This window comes from Monomorium pharaonis, chromosome 6 (assembly GCF_013373865.1).
Source record: "Monomorium pharaonis isolate MP-MQ-018 chromosome 6, ASM1337386v2, whole genome shotgun sequence".
NCBI classification, from domain to species: Eukaryota; Metazoa; Arthropoda; class Insecta; order Hymenoptera; family Formicidae; genus Monomorium; species Monomorium pharaonis.
Window position 1 is genome coordinate 22,738,881 of NC_050472.1, and position 16,921 is coordinate 22,755,801.

Sequence of the window (16,921 nt, forward strand, 5' to 3'; positions counted from 1 at the left end):
AAAAACTATTTAAAATAGGTTAAAACATATATAAGTATAGATTATTGTGGAGCGATTTCGCGTATAAAATGACATTTTTCTTCCTGGTCGAGATTAAATCTCTCTGGCAGGGCGCGACGTGTCAACTGTTGAAATCCCTTTCGGAATGGAAACTCTGACGTGATGGGAGGGGGGTGGCGCCATTAAGTGGAACGTCAGTGGATTTTCCTCCGCGGGGCATTGTTCCTTCTGTTGGGTAGAAAAGTCAATTTCCTAAAAACAATTCTGTCGACCACGGCCCAGGGAGTAATACGTACGAATCAAGCGACCAGCCGCCCGCGGAAAACCGGGTGTGAACGAAATGAAATTACTACGGGCGCAGAAGAGAACGAATTTCTGTAACGGCGGCGACGTCGGTGCGCGAGGAGCGGTAAAGGGAACTAAAGTGGAATATAGCCCCGACAGGTTCGAAAATTGAGAAGAGCCAAAATCCTTTGGTCGCTTATCAATCGCCGGGGTTTACGGTATATCCCGGTTCCCTCAGTCTGCTCCTATCACATTTATCCCAAAATATACGAGAGTTTTGCCAACGATGGCGAAATCGCGAACGCCCGGATCCCAGATAGCGACTCGATAGCGATCGTTGATATTACTTTTGGAATATTCCACTCGCGCATAAAAAAAATATATAATCTGATCATCCCTGACGGTTGGTATCCCACGCTATGCCGTACGCAATACTTTTTTTATGCATATTTAAATGTCCTACGAAATACTGATATACTAGAATATTCCATGGACATCGAAACCGTTTCTCTCGACTGCGGACTGTTTGACATTTTAAAGTTGATTTTCCATTCCGTTCCAAGTTTGCTAAAGAATTTATACTCGGAGAAATCCGATGTGAAGATGTAATGCACATTTTCCCTTTGTATTAATTTCGTACGAATATAACATGCATAAAATAAATGGTGAATAGACTTGTACGGAATATATATTGTTTCATATGCATATACAATATTTATATAAAATGTGCGTGCGAAGTATGTCGCTCGATGGGCGAGGAAAAACTTTCGCAAACTTCGCAAACGCAAAGTCGGATTTTTCGCGTGGCGCGTATATAGATGCGACGTGTGCGTAAGAACAGCTTATGAGGTACCATTCATGGATTTTCGGTAAGAGCCTTTTGAGAGGGATTGAAAGGCTCGTTCGCCACGGCCTGAAAAGTGCGCGGAGTCTAGGCCGCGACGAAATTCAGAGGGTTCTTGATGTAAAAACTCTTCAGGCAACTTCATGAGCCGGTGCTCGTAAGTTCGTGACACGAGTCCTCAGAAAGTTTCGGGGAAACGATTTACTTAGAGTACAACCGAGGTACGTTTCAGTTGTACAAATACTTTATCACTCGTGTGCATGAAAATCTCGACGCAATGCAGCGGCAAAATTGTCAAAAGTTATTCTTGTTAGATACATACGGTAACGAGCAAAATTTCATTTATGAGATTGCTCGTTATTCATAAATGTTTCCTAATAATGAGGTACATTATTGTAAGTTAAATACATCTTCAAATTATTTGTTTCTCAAAATAATGAATACTTGATTAAAATAAATTGTCATTAATACAAATGTTAATTTAGTGACAATTCTGGGAATTTTATTTTTATTTTAAATGTGTGTTACACAATTGTCATTAATTTAACCGACTAGAATAAGTAAATCTGAATGTTAATTTATATCAAGAAAATAATACGCAAAGAGATAGTTATAAAATAATGTTGGTACAATAATTAATATATATACTGTAACAATATTATACAGTAAAACATATAAAATTATTATTTGTACGGAAAACATTTTATTTACAACGTATATATCGCATAAAGTTTCGAAATGTAAATAAACTTATTTCCGCAAAGAACAAGCTCTAATCGAAAAGCTCTCATTTTCCGTGTCTTACGGTAATCCATTTATTTTCCGGCGCTCGAAACTAATCGGATATTCACAAGTAATCAGAAACTCAGTAAAGTTCGACGTAAACCAATAAATTTCAGACACCTGAAGATAGGTTCGTGCACAACTTGCGAACAGAATCCCGATTTAACGCACAGCTAGGGAAAATTTCCTATAACCGTGTACTAGCTGTTTAGATTTGGACGCGTAGCACCCGCAGACTGTCTCTTTGGCGGTATCGCCCATTAGTCGAAGCTCAACCGCTTTGAAGGTGAAGTTTTACGGATTCGTAATGATTCAGATAAACGATTTATCTCTTGAACGGTCTCGGATCTCTTGAAAGAATGGCTTTGGGCATTATTTTCCTTCTTGTAAATTTCCCTCAAAATGTTGGCACTCGAAGGGCATTATTTGGATTAAAATATTGCAAAAGGGGCGGTTGCTTAAGGTGGAAAGATTTATCCTAATCGGTCTTGAAGCGATCATCTACATGACACTTTCAATAATGATAATACTGAGTGTCAGTGATCAATCACCTGGGCTTTCGCGTAGGTGCCCCGCTCGCGTGCGATATTTCCCTATCTGTCCGACGAGAAAGGTGGCTGTGACTACTGCGCGCGAAGCCGAGAAGCCGATAAGCGTCGTTTTCCAGGATGTTAGTCGATCGGGGAGCGTCGCGTGTGTTTTTTTTTCCACCTGGCAGTTTACATGGGAACAAGAAGGGCCGGATAATCGAGTATGCAAAGCCTTGATAACACCTACTCTTCAAGCGCAGGATACCCGCGTTACCACGATCCACGCTTCCGGACTCGGTTGGCGCGAAATTATACATACGACATATTATAAATATATAGAGGGTGTTTCAGGAGTCAGGCAATTGACCTAAATACCAGGCACGAGAAGCTAAAATAATAAGAATAGCTTTACTATGTTGAGAAACGTGATGCGTCAAAGCTTACAGACTTTTCACGTATTTATGAACGAGAAATTGTTATAAACTGCGTAAAAAATGCGTTCAAAAAATACAGTTAAAAAGATTTTGTGAATTAACCATAAACGTTAAATTATGAAAAGAACAATTCACGTGTAAAAAGTTAACAATTTAATTACACGGATGAATTAATTCAATATAGTAAAAATAATTTATGGAGAAACGTTAAAAATTCATTTTTAATTGTAATGTGTTTCGAGGTACTCTTTATATATTTTTATGTGCGTATTCAAATGCAAAATATATTATACGGACACATCGCGGCATATCGTTTGACTGCAGACGAGACGACGGATCTCTTAAACCCGAAGACGTTCAAATCCTTTTCTTCTTGCCTCGTTCGCCGTCATACACGTGAGATTAGCATCCCAAGACTCGGATAATTCGCGAAGACGGTAGATGCGAAATAGAGGAGAGGGAGGAAAGAGACGAGCCAAGAGGAAGAGACGAAGAGGTGAAAGGGAGACGAGACAGAAGAACCGAAGTTTCGTCGCGAGAACCGACGCGACGTCTTGTCCCGAACAAGTTTCTCCAACGGGGAGAACCGAATCTTTCGTGCTTTGTACCTTCGGCGCATGTGGAGCGCGGAAACTGGCAAGTCGGACGAGCGTATATCGAAATCCACGAGACTTCCCGACCCAGCAGCCCGATGTTAAACTTCCGCGTACACGATGTGAGTTTTTCTATGCGAGAACCAACTCGCCCGGGGGAAGAGCCAATCTCGCATAATGCACGCGAGGACATTATGTGACATCATCTCGGAGCGAATGTGTTTTCCGTTTCAACAATTTTATCCTCATATGCACGGCATTCCAAACTCAAACCTCGGACAAGTAAACATTAATTACAGAGTATGACACGATTCATTTATTGATCATGACGTAAAAATACCAGGTAAATCATTGCGTATGCAATAGTGGAGGTAAACGATGAAGCAACCCATCACATTTGAGTCAAAATGCATCCGAGAATATAAATACGAAAACAATCTTATATGGATTAATAGGTACATGTACAATTGGTTGGTTGCAACACTTTTTTTCACAAGTTTCGCAACGCAGCTTGTTCACCGATCGATTGGTTCTTACTTATAGATCTAAACAATTACGCTCAACCGCCCCACGAGCAGAGTTGCGTTTCGAAACATGTCGAAAAAAGTATTGCCTTTTAGTAACCAACTGTACATGTAGTCATTTCGTTTTTTAGCATTTTGACCAAAACGTGATTGTTAAAATGCAAGATTGCTACTGCGCATTCTCGAGAATAAATCACCTTCTTTTTACATCATGTTTATTACCCTTTGTTGCATTCGTTTTTTTACACGTTATCTTTTTCAAATGCATTTGTAGAGCCCAATACATTTTTTATATGTCTATGTGTGTTACTCAATTGAAAAATAAAAATATAAAATGTTAGTGTAAAACCAGCGTTATCAATTTATCAAATTAAATTTTCAACGTTTTATAGATAGCGTCACTGCACCAGCCAATGAACAAATAAGAAATTCACGTTATATATTGAATTCTAATACGTATAAAAAAAAATCACTGAATGCTAAAAATTGTATATTCAATTTAAAAAAATATCATGTATATCAGGTATATCATTTGATCTGATTTAAATGTTATTTACAAAATGTATAGTTATAAAGTATATAATAAAGTTATAAATGTATAGTTAGAAATATCAAAATTTATGCAAAGAACATAAAAACTACATTGTAGTGTAATAGCAGACTGCTATTAACTGTACTAAAAAATAATTAAAAAAAAAAAAAAAAAATACATTTGCAATGAAACAGCGTATCAAATTAGTAGAACATTGTGCAGGCTTAATGCCATTCTATCATGGTGTGTGATATCGAGACTACATATATAAATCGGATACTCTATATAAACGATGCGAACTATTGAGATGGAAAAAAAAACGAGCGTAGCGGAAAATACCATTTTTGTGGCCGCTTTTATTTTCTGTAAATGTCACAGTCTTTTATAGAACGCTGCATGCGACCGGCGCTTATTAAATGTTATCGGGCAAACGTCATTGAAAATAAAATGAACGTACCGCTTCCGCGCCGGAACACGGACCACCGGCCTTTTCAAAATAAACAAATATGAGGTGAACCGAACTTCGGTAGCTTAACAATACAGAGGGTCGACAGATGCGAATAACATTTAACGAAAAATGTCAAGGGGGCTAATACACGGCCTAGCAGAGAAAAGTGATTACGATACCGTCATACCTAACACGCGCGTACAACCTTTGATAAATGCCGCTACGTGCTAAAATCGAAATTTTTATATGTTTCGCAATGCACGCTCTCCCGCCCCTCTGCGATTTATTAAATTCACGCTGCTGGCAACTGGTCAACCCGTATACGGAATTGAATGCGCGCGCGTTAATTTCGTTTCTCGTACAAATGGCTTTCCTTTATTTTCACAAATTGCGAATGTACGTACGCATACTTCGACAGCTGGGAAAGGGATTACCCCACATTGTATGTCAAAATGTTTTATCGATGTCGGCGACGAAATTTATCAGCGCGTGATGACTAATGGATCCGCGTCTCGTCTAGAATCGAACTTACTGTGAAATATTTGCAGAAGGGAATCGTAGGGAGAGGGTGAATATTGTAACTTACGGCGAGAGGTGGACACTATGCCGTTAACAATGAATATTGCAATGTTGTGTACTTCAGCTTCGTATTACGTGTGATATTTCGGTTTACCGCAGCATAGTTGATTACCTATCTCGGAATAACTCTGGTTTACCACTGCATAGTTGATTGGCTATATCGAAATAACGCGAGTTTATCAGTTCGATGCATTAAAGCGGCACACGTCATGCGTTACATATCACATTTGCCAGTATTGTTCGACTTTATGATAAAAAGTTTTCCGGGGCGCCACTATGTCGGCGAATTCATGAACATTCTTCGCACCGGTCTACGACAACACCTGCCAACCATTTCTTCAAGTCATCCATCTACTTTGCACTCGCGTTTCACATATTAAACTTCAGTTCACATCAGCGGAAGAAAATCACTAAAAAGTCTATGGGCAACATTCCTCTTTTATATTACGATATCGAGCGCAAATATTCTATATCTCCTTGCATACGAAAACTGAATCTTTGAAATTTCTACCGAGTATTTGAAGTCTTTTGTTTCACGAATTCTTTAATCGCATTAGTCTAGCAATCATGTTAATATTTTAAATATTAACAATTTTTCAATAGTTCTTAAGAGGACTGGTGATGGTTAAAGATATCGAAAATTATCTTGCGTTTAATTGTTAAACAAAGTCGCGGATGAATATAAAACTTTTTTATTTTTTACAGTATTAATTACAACATTATAAAGTAAAAAAATTTACTCAAAATCATTATAGAACGAATAATTTTAATGTTATTCTATAATGAATAATTTTAATGTTATTCTATAATGTAAAATATAAAATATGTTGTATTTGCGGTTTTAGCACGATTCCAGTCAAATGGAAAAAGATTTTAAGAAATCGCAAAAACATTTCCTTTCCTTTGGCTTCCCTCTAGAGGTTATATCTGAAAAATTTAAGATAAAAATAAAATTAACAAAATAGCGTCTAAAAAATAGAAAACGCAAGCTAATTTTCGATATTTTCAACTGTCACCAATCCCCTTAAAATAACTAAATAATTTAAACAAATTAAAAAAAATTTTTTTTAAATAATTTAATTTTTATCTTGCCATATAAAATATACAAATGCATAAAAACGGGATTACAACCTAATAGTGTAAATAAAATAGTGTAAATAAATACTAATAAAATTTTTGACCTAATTCGAAAATTTCAAATATTTAAATAAAGTATTTAAAAAATACTCAGAAAAACAACAAAATGATCAACGTAAAATAAAAGATTGGACTTTGTGTACCAGATTACAGCAATAGTAATTTAAATATAGTCTGATCGTGCAATGTTGAAAAATAAAATATGGCATTTATTAGCCAATAAACTACACACAATACGGTACATAATAGCAAACAATAGGATTCACGTACAGCGCTGTATGTTTTTTCTGAAAGCAGGGAATATCGTATCATAAGCAAGACATACAATGCACAAAAAATGGGGTACAATGGGGCTTACGTATTCGTCCTGTTTTTCCCAGGACGAATTGTACAATACGCAAAAATCCACTAGGTATTTTCCCAACCGTCGGGCGAACGGAAGTATCCAATCACCCGTATTTTGAGCAGAATCCATTGGAGAGCCAGATTCAAAACACCAGGATATAGATTATCGGTGGACGATACTTTTCGATTCCGCGGAGTACGAATGTGATCATAAAATTGGGGTCCCCAATAGGGACACTGGTAACGTACATTGCATCAATGCAATCTATTGATACATACACGCACACCCACACAGGTGCAAGTTCAAAGCTAGGTTTTAAAATAGTTCTCGGTTCATGGAACAGGATAGCAAAAATACAGTAGTAACAAAATTTAACTTGTCAAAATTATATCATACTTGAATAATATTCAGCAGAGAAAACTTGCTGAATCGGTCAATATCGCATTAATATTTTATGTTTTTATTTAATAAAAGTAATTGTTAATAATAAAAATATATAATAAACGAGGAAAATAAAAAGACAAAAATTTAACAAATTACATTTTGTTTTGTGTTAACAATACTTTAACGATACTTTAAAAGAATCACGTAGACATGTTAAATTTTTATCAATTAATGTATATAATGTAATTATATAATTTTATATTAAATTTTTATATTTTTATAAAAAAAGATTTATAGAGGAAGAATATATTTATGTCACAGAATATATTCATGATGCATATATTTGCATAATTGTAATATAAAGAATAAGTTGATACTTTTATGAAATCTAGTTTCTTAAATTGCACCATCTTTTAAATCATATTAAGAAATAAATTATATTAATGTAATACTGATAACAAGTAAAATTAATAATTGAATTAAATATAAACAAAGAAATGTTATATTACTGTATTTCTAAATGTATATTTCATATAAAAATGTATATATCATTAGTAAAGTGGAAAGAAACGAAGTTATGCAATGTTAACAACTTTAGAAATACGATTTTTTCTTTTTTAATTCAAAACATGTTTACTATTCTGCAAATCTATATCTTCGACCTATCTAGATTATTGTAAATTATTTCATATCTCCACGCGGGAGATCTACAGGGGGAACGGTGAAATCATCGGAGTCGCACCAGCGACTCGGCACGTATACGCGGCGACGAAAGTTGGAACGACGGGTGCACCGAGCAAAGGGTGAAAGGACGGGTCAGCCGGCCGGAAGGTAATGGGAGCGTAGGTTATACCCGTGGCCGCTCAATTAAATCTCGTCGACGTCGCGTGCAGGAAAGCGAGCGCAGCGTGCACCGGAGGCTTCCTTACCGATTTCGAGTGGGTGGACCCCGCTCTCAGAATTTATTAGTCCGTGCGACCGACCGACTAATCCCGGCTCGGGTTAGCCTGAGTGACTATTAATCGGAGGGTGTGTTGGTTGATTGCAGAATCATCGAGATCAAGTCGCGAATCACGAAAAGCATGAAAAAGCAATCATCCTATTATTATCGCCCTCTCGCCCGATAACTTTTTCCTTGAATATGGCTGCTAACGATAAGTTTGGTACAATTGTCGACACGTTGCAGAGAATATGATAGAAATTCGCTGGTGAGGTTATATACTGCGATGTTGTATACCTGATCTAATTCTAGCCGAACATAATCTAACTTGAACTAAACGGATTTGATCCAATGTACGCTAATCTTGAATAGTCGCTACGTTCGAAGCTTAATTTGAATCATCATTTAAGTTAGCCACACAAATTGAATATAGTGATGTAATATATAAATGTTAAGTATTAAACTCAAAGAAGTTTAGAAAAGTTTTGGAATCATAAATTAAATGCAATATTAAAAACATTTTCTTCTACCTTAACGATAATTTATTTGCCATTCGATTTGACCGAGTTGAATATAAAGATACGTGAGAAATATTCAAATTAAAGTTGAATCTGAGACAGGAAGCGATTTATGACACGGCTAAGACCAATAAATTTTAGGATAAAATAATTTTTACAGTAAAAGTAGAAATAGAATTTTTATAGTTACCTCTTTCAGGCACGGGCTCGCGCATACCCGAGAGGAGATGGAGTTCGCTCTGTCTTGAGTAGATGCCGGGTATCTGGGCGGTGCAACGTAAGTTCAAACGGCCGTTTGTGTAATGGAACGGTCGAAGGGTAAGACTGATCTCGCTCCACTGCATCCCCCATTCGTCGTCCTTCGTCCGCTGTTGCCTCGCGGTCGCCTCCACCTGCGACAAATCAAGCGTGAGCCCGTCGTCGGAGAACGTGTGAACGTCGAACGAGAAAAGGAATTCGTGAACGCCAGAGGTTAGGCGAATGAGGTAAGAGTACCGAAGAAAAAGAGAAAGAGAGAGAGAGAGAGAGAGAGAAAAGGGGGGGAAATGTAAATCTGCTTTCAACGAAATCCGTTCATCCGGAATCGGGAGGAGGTGAACTCTTGCCCTGTCCCTCCCACCCCGCCTTTTCGTCATTCCGACGCGTTCAACCCGCGCCAAAAGACGAGGGTTTCCACTTCGATGGAAAGTTAGAGGACCCGCTAACGTTTCCACCGCCGTGTTCTCCCGATTAATGTCCCTCCACCCAGTTTTTTCTTCCTGCGTGAAATCGTTTCTCGTCAAGCCGCAGCGGCAAAGAGCAAGCCTGTCGAAAGTATTGGCCGAAATGGCCGAGTTCCGGCTTTCTTAATGGATCATTATTGTCCCGGAAGTCGTGATAGTGTCGAAAGTAAGTTATTCGAGTGAATCGTACGATAGTGATTTGTAAGTGAATCGTAAGAAGTTTCCCTAAACTTTCATCGATGTAGGTGGCAAAAGATCGATAGAACTGTAGACGTTTAAAAAATTTTTTTTTACACAATATTTTACGAATCATAATTCTTGTAAAATATTTCATATTAATAATAAAAAAAGAGAAAATTGTAATCGATGCAGAAAAAGTAAATATTTTCTGAAGACACGTCAGCCATGATTTATAAAACGATTCAGCAATAAGCTGAAACAATTACACCTGAGAATTTATTTACTTATTCATTAAAAAAGCATTATTTGATATCAATATATTACTAATAACTTTATTTATTTATTAAATTTATTTATTTACTTTCTATTCAAATGTCAGTTAACCCGTAGCAATCTTATGTTTAATAGTTTCTTAAGTGATAATAATCTCAGTAATAACATAATTCTCGATTCAATGCGTTATATGCGCACCTGATGCTAACATGCTTCTAGAAGATAGTTGTTACGAAGTTTAACAGCATTCGCGTCGAACCAACAGTAAATTACATAGAACATTTCGTATTATATAGATTACTGAGGCAACAGACCATAGAATGCGTATTAACATTTCAATCTCAAACACTATGTTCGAAGATACTTGAACAATAGAAATAAAACAGCGGATCTTTCGGTACGACAGACTTATTAATGTACTTAATGTAAGTAAAAAATAAGAACTCATACAAATACAGAGACATAATTATGAGAGAAGCACAACAAAAAATCTCTTCGATTTATCTTCTCGAAAAGTAATCAATCACCAAAATTGGATCAATCACAAAAGATGACTTCCAATCGCGAGTAATCAAACGAAACCCTAACAAAACTAAACGAATGAGCTTCGTGACGAAGCCACTACAATGTACGAATAATAATAGAAAAATATAATAATCCGTGATCTTTTTTAAAACTTGAAATTAATTTAACTTTGCTAAGAAGTTTTTCAAAGGTGAATTATCGCGAGTATAAAAGACAAGATTTTCCATTCTTTCATCATTATGTCGTAAAGTTAACTTTTTAATTAAATATACATAAAGTATATAATTATTTTATTGTATAATCCTTGACAGACGATAATAACTTACAAATAAATTAGTATAAATAATTAAATAAGAATAAATGAAAAATAGATAAAATCTTGCATATATTGTATAGTACACGTATTGAAAAAAAAAGTTGTTAAAGTATCTAAAAATTTAGGTAAATGCAAATCTGAAAATAATTTTGTTGGACTATTAAAATAATTTATCTAAGTCAAAAGTTGCTAGAGCTGGTTGTTAGAATGCCAAAATTTTTTACAGCATTGTGCACGTATTGCATTCACCATGCTTGAACATTTTATATAAATTATTTTCACGGTCCAATAAAAGTATTTTTATATTTGTATCTATTCAAATTTTAGATTATGCTTCTACAAAATTTTTTTCATGTGTCTGTGCTTGATACGTCAAGTTGCAACGCTAATTGTAACAAACAATATCAGGAGAAAAATATTACAGGAGTGTGCTCTTGGTTGCTGACTTCACATTTTCTCAACTGTGGAATTATGCAATTCGCACGATCCAGTGTGATATATGACGGCAGGCGCAAAAAAGAATCTCGACCAATGATTAATGGCCGAGTAGCATTGATACTTATCCCCCGGCGCGCTAAGAGTGCGTCTAGCCGAATATAAATTCCGCTTTTTAAACAGCTACCCGTGAAATTCAATCTCGGAGAGAAGCAAGCGAAAGTGATTACAGCGGTTGAATACAGATTATGAGAAGGCGGTCGCTACGTCATATTTAAGCACCCCGGATTTTCTTTGTAAGCGTCCAAAGGAAGGCTATATCTCTTTTCCCACCGGCACACTTTCGTGTCTCGCGCGATGGAAAAATTAAAAAAAATAAGAAAGGAACGTTTGAGAATACCTAACGGATCGTGAAATTTTCTATTATGACATTAAATGCACCAGTCTTATCGAAGAAAAGATCCACCCTAATATTACGTCGCATGGTGTAATCAAAGCTTTGATGCGACGCCATCTTTCCAATGTAATATCTAATAATATCCTCATGTGAGTCTGAAAGAAAATTTAATCTTGCACACGCTGCAAAATTGAAAAACAGACGATATTTCAATTTGTTCTTGAATCGAGCATGATTCTACAAAACGCGAACGGTTTGGAAGTTTGTAACACAAAACTTTCTTTTCGATCTTTTAATTGTCTACTCTCATCAAAAGTTTTATGGGTGCACTTTTTTATGTTAGGTACCTTTTTATTTCAAAATTCTTTGGCAAATTTGAAGTTCTTATAACAATCAAGATTTTATTAAGTTTTTAAAGAAATTTTTAATTCTCAATAGTAAATATCTTTTTCTGATGTAACTCGAAGTAAAATTTTAGTGCAATAAGTTTTCTTAAGAAATTAAACAGAGGTTCAAACATTGTCATTATATTTGCTTCTTTCTAAATGTAATTAACAAAACTCTGTAACCTTTAATTCTTTATTATGTTTTATTATTATTATTATTATTATATTATATAGAAGTCATATTAATATTTAAAATAATCTTATTAATTCGGTTTTTTCCTATTACATCATTACTTCTTATAAAAGTACATCTTATAGACATATTTATCATAATTATAATTTTCAAATATGTATTTTGTAGAAATAAATTTGTTTGAATATTTTTAACAAACAAAACTATTTGCAGCAAATAAATATTATAAAGTATATTATTTATTAAATTAAAAAAAAAGGTTTAGAAAACAAATACACAAGTTATCTCACATATCAAGAATGCAGAGATAGAAACGCTAACGATGTTTACTTCGCGTGCTCAACCGCATTCTCTAGAATTCCTACATTCTCCGCAAAGCCTGCATAGGTTAAGATAGATGTAACTAACACTATGCGTAATCTAAGTTAAGTAATTAAGCGAGAAATTCGAGACTGAATTAAAACAATATATCTAGAATACTTTAGACACTATCACGGAAAAATTTACTATTGTGTAAACAAATAAATGGAAATGACACAGTAAACATTATTTATTTCTCACTTCTTTTGAAAATATAAAAATTCAATATAAAATTAAAAGATTACATTATTATCAGCTATATAAATTCATTAAAAATTAATATCAGTTGTTATCTATCAGTTATTATCTAATTTTTTTTTCCTAAAAATATTTTTGAAGTATTGTTAACACAAAACAAGATTTAATCTGTTTAATTTTCATCTATATTAATTACTAATTTATCATTTATTTCATATTTTGTTATATTAAATGTTGCTTATATTAAATAAAAATATATTTCTTGATAAGGTACAATCTAGATAATCGGTATACATTTAGAACAGCTTCTCCTATTGTAATAAACTTTAAATGCTTCGTCATTCTCTAAATCTTAATCAATGGATATTCACTGATTTTCTCTCACTTTCGCAGTGGCATACTTATAACTGTTAAAATCAGTGAGTGTTCACTGTCTTTCAGTAATTTTCACTTCAGAATTAGTGTATAGTCACTGAAGGATCAGTGTATTTATTTCACTGATTGAAAATTAGTAAATAATTATAAGTACATCACTGAAAGTCAGTGTATTTCCACTGATTTTGTTGAGTTTTCACTGATTCTGATCTAGAGAACATGTTTCTCTAAATCAGAATCATAAAATATTATGTTTTGGCTGCTTTTTAGATTATGAGCGGATTATTATAGCAAAGAAAATATTCTCAGCAAGATTACATTTTCATTCAAGCAAAAGTTACTTAAAATTGACTAAGGAATACATTTATTTATTCCTGAAGCTTAATTTCACACCGAGATGTTTTAATCTTCAATATTAATCTCTAAATTAGATCGCACTTTTTAATCTCAGAAGAGAAATTATTTCTACATTCATCAGATGGAGAGAAAAGGAGAGAGAGAGAGAGAGAGAGAGAGAGAGAGAGAGAGAGAGAGAAAAAGAGAGAAAATGCTATTGGATCGTAGATTCGAAGCTTTTTTTGCGGAACAACTTGCATTTTCTAATTTCATTATTCGTCATCTGAAAATGGAATTCTTTCTTTCCTTGCTATTCAAGGCGCAGATTACCAGAAATACAGCAGGAAACCCGCTGTGCAGCAGGCCATTACAGAGCTCTGCACGGTGCAAACGCGAGCGAGATATGAAATCTCGCAGTAATGCACATTTAATTGCACGTGTGGAGTACTTGTTGAATCGATGCGCGCATGTATCTGAAAACCAATATATTCGATTGATATCGCGAACGTGGGATCCGATTGGTATCGAGGAAATATGACCATCTCCATGGGGACCGAAGCAACGCGAAAAATAGACAAAAACATTCACGGTGTACAAATGAAATTTTTGTAAAAAAAATTATCCCAAATGGATATATTTCATTCGTTACACGGGAAGAACTTATTCTTACAAATTCCTTTGTATTTTAATCACGAATAAATCGCGAGAGCTTTTATAAGATATAAATACTGAAAAGAGAACTACGCAATTTTATATTGGACGAGAGTAGGAAAACAAAGGGAAATCGATTAAAATTCTCCGCATATCGTTTAATTAAAATCATAAAAGTGTCCGGTGTTTGGAATTTGCTACGCGGTGATCAAAAAGAGTTTTGACGGAGAGGATCACGAGATGATGGAGAAGATGTTGACGACGGCGGCGGTGCAGTTGTACGGACGACGACTGTTGGCGAGCGATGCGGTTTTACGGTGCACCATGATGATGACGCAAGAATATGAGTATCCTTATCGCAATTGCCACTGGTGTGTCATCACCACATACACACACTCCGCGTGTACGCATGGCGGGCGGCTCATCCCAAGCTCATCGCAAGCGCTACCTTGCGCAACGCCTAGCAACAGCACACAATACCGCGTCGCGCGTGCTTAAATGCACCTCGAAATTCATTGCAGCTTGAGAGGTGGGGGGGGGGAGGGAAAGCGCGCATCGCACCTAAGGGCGTAGCCATGCGAAACGGTGACAAGACACGAGTTGTCCCTCAAATTTATGCGGGTGAACATGCCTGCGCGATGTGACGCGCGAACGGGATACTTTTGACCTCGGTTATTCTGCGCGAACCTCACAAGTCTCTGCCGGGCGCCACCTTTGAAGTGTCGCGCGGTTTTCGGTGTAACCACTCGCTTATGAAATATAACCCTCAACCGCTCGCGTAGGTTGACTCATTTACGCCAGGGGCTTTAACGTCGTCTCGAAATGGGGGTATTACGAGGGAGTCTCCTGCCCGCGGTGCGCTACTTCCCCTTTCTTTTCCCGAACAATGGCCCGTGATCTTTTGTATCACGTATATATATTCGTTCTAATTAGCGGCAATTCCCTGAATGGCATACCTTCGAAATAATTCCGCGCTGAGGTAACAGCGCGTGCTCTTATATTAAATCTATAACATTCCGAATGTATAAAACATCCGTGAGTTTTTCTCGCTTAGATGAGAATTATACAATATTAACAGTATTATTTTAAGCATTGTCTTCCTCCAATAACTTTAAAAAAATATCAGAATTCGCATACAAAGATTTAAAAAAATATGGAATAATTCTTGCGCTTGCATATAGTATTTCGTGTTGGACGAGAATACAATCCATATTGTTATTTTAATCGTAACAATTTGTACGCTGCAATAACCGTTTTGAATTATAATAAAGAAACGCATAATGAAAATTAACTACGAGATTTCCGATAAAAAAGTAAACGAGACGGGCGTCCGTTCGAAGTATATACTCGTAATGAAGCGCGGCAATGCAAAATTTTTTTGCAGAAATTCCAAAGTGATCTTCGATCTTGCAGCAAAATTTTCGTACGCGGCTATCTCCCTCCTTTCGTAAGAGACGGTATTAGATACACGATGAGCCGAGTTCCCTCGGAAAGATCTTGGCGTAGCATGCATGCAAATCCTGACCGCGATGGTAGTGCGGATAGCTGCTGCACACGGATCTAGATGCGGAAATGTATATGTGTATACGCGTGCGTCTGTGTAAATTGGTGTATATGTACGTAGCCATGGATACCATGAGCAGTTCAATTTCTCCCCTTCGACCGCTTTCTTGCGTTCCTCGAACGATTTCTACATTGCGCCGAGATTCGACTGGTATTTAAGCGGCGTTTATCGCCAGCGAGGGAGCTAGAGGGCTGCAGGGGGATGGTTGGTATCGAGTGAACCAAACGGAGGATCGACGAGGGGAGGAAGGGTCGTTTGGTCCGACACGAGTGGGACGATGCTCGTGGCAAAATGCACAGCGGAAGAAAGAAGCCAAAAGGCAATGCCTCGAAAGCCGAATCGATCTTATAGAGGATTCCCCCGGTATCCTTTTACAAGCTTCCTTGTCTGCGGCACGGGATAGGCGGACGTGTCCGGACTGTGGACCGTCCGTAACGAGCGGGCTCCGCAAATACGGGGTTTGCTCCTCCACGGCCTCTAGAGAGCATCCATCCTGCCCTGGCATGGATACGCGATTGAATTAGATGCAGATTTCGCGGAGGACACCGCGTACATACGATACGATAGGAACTGGTAAAGAGATACTGCTATCGGAGTTTTGTTCCCGTCCGCGCTCGTTATTGCTATCGAAAGCGACGCAAGCTCAAGGAAAATGCCAGCAACCGGAGGGGTTAGGGGGGGGGGAGAAAGAGAGGAAAGGAAAGAAGCCGTTTTCAGAAGCAAGCAGGACAAAAAAGAGATCGTAGTTTTCCGGCAGAGAGGAGAAATCAAAAGGTACAGCTCGAACATCGACAATCGGCTCGAGAGAGAAATCTTCTTTTCGTGCGGAATTTACTCAAGCATACTTTGCGAATCAATCGACTGTCCACGGAAGTTGCGACATTGATTTTCTTGTGATTCAACAATTTTGCGAATGGCACATGCTTTATACAGCTTCTGCGTTCTCTGATGCGTCTTTTAATCTACGGTAGGAGATAAAGTGCACGGTACGTACATTCACATTATTGCGCGGACGCGTTTATTATTTCAATATAACTAGTCTTGATAATTTGATAACTTAATTTGATACCAAAGTGGCGTAATTAAAACAAGACATAAATGTGGATTTACAATAGTGACTAATAGAGTGTAAT

The 16,921-nt window shown here is 36.7% G+C and overlaps 1 protein-coding gene across 2 annotated transcripts in view; it reads right to left on the reverse strand.

The window, feature by feature from the left end:
- The window catches only part of LOC105831833, a 145,304-nt gene that overhangs the window by 7,288 nt on the left and 121,095 nt on the right, over positions 1 to 16,921 (reverse strand). Inside the window, exons 5-6 of one of the 2 annotated variants that reach the window (XM_012672262.3) lie at positions 9,068 to 9,269; positions 6,306 to 6,479 (exon numbers count right to left, since the gene is read on the reverse strand). In XM_012672262.3, the coding sequence (XP_012527716.1) occupies positions 6,409 to 6,479; positions 9,068 to 9,269 (273 nt within the window). In that variant the 3' untranslated portion in view covers positions 6,306 to 6,408. Of the gene's footprint in view, positions 1 to 6,305; positions 6,480 to 9,067; positions 9,270 to 16,921 lie in introns of those variants that run through there. The other variant, XM_012672261.3, reaches the window with a different exon arrangement.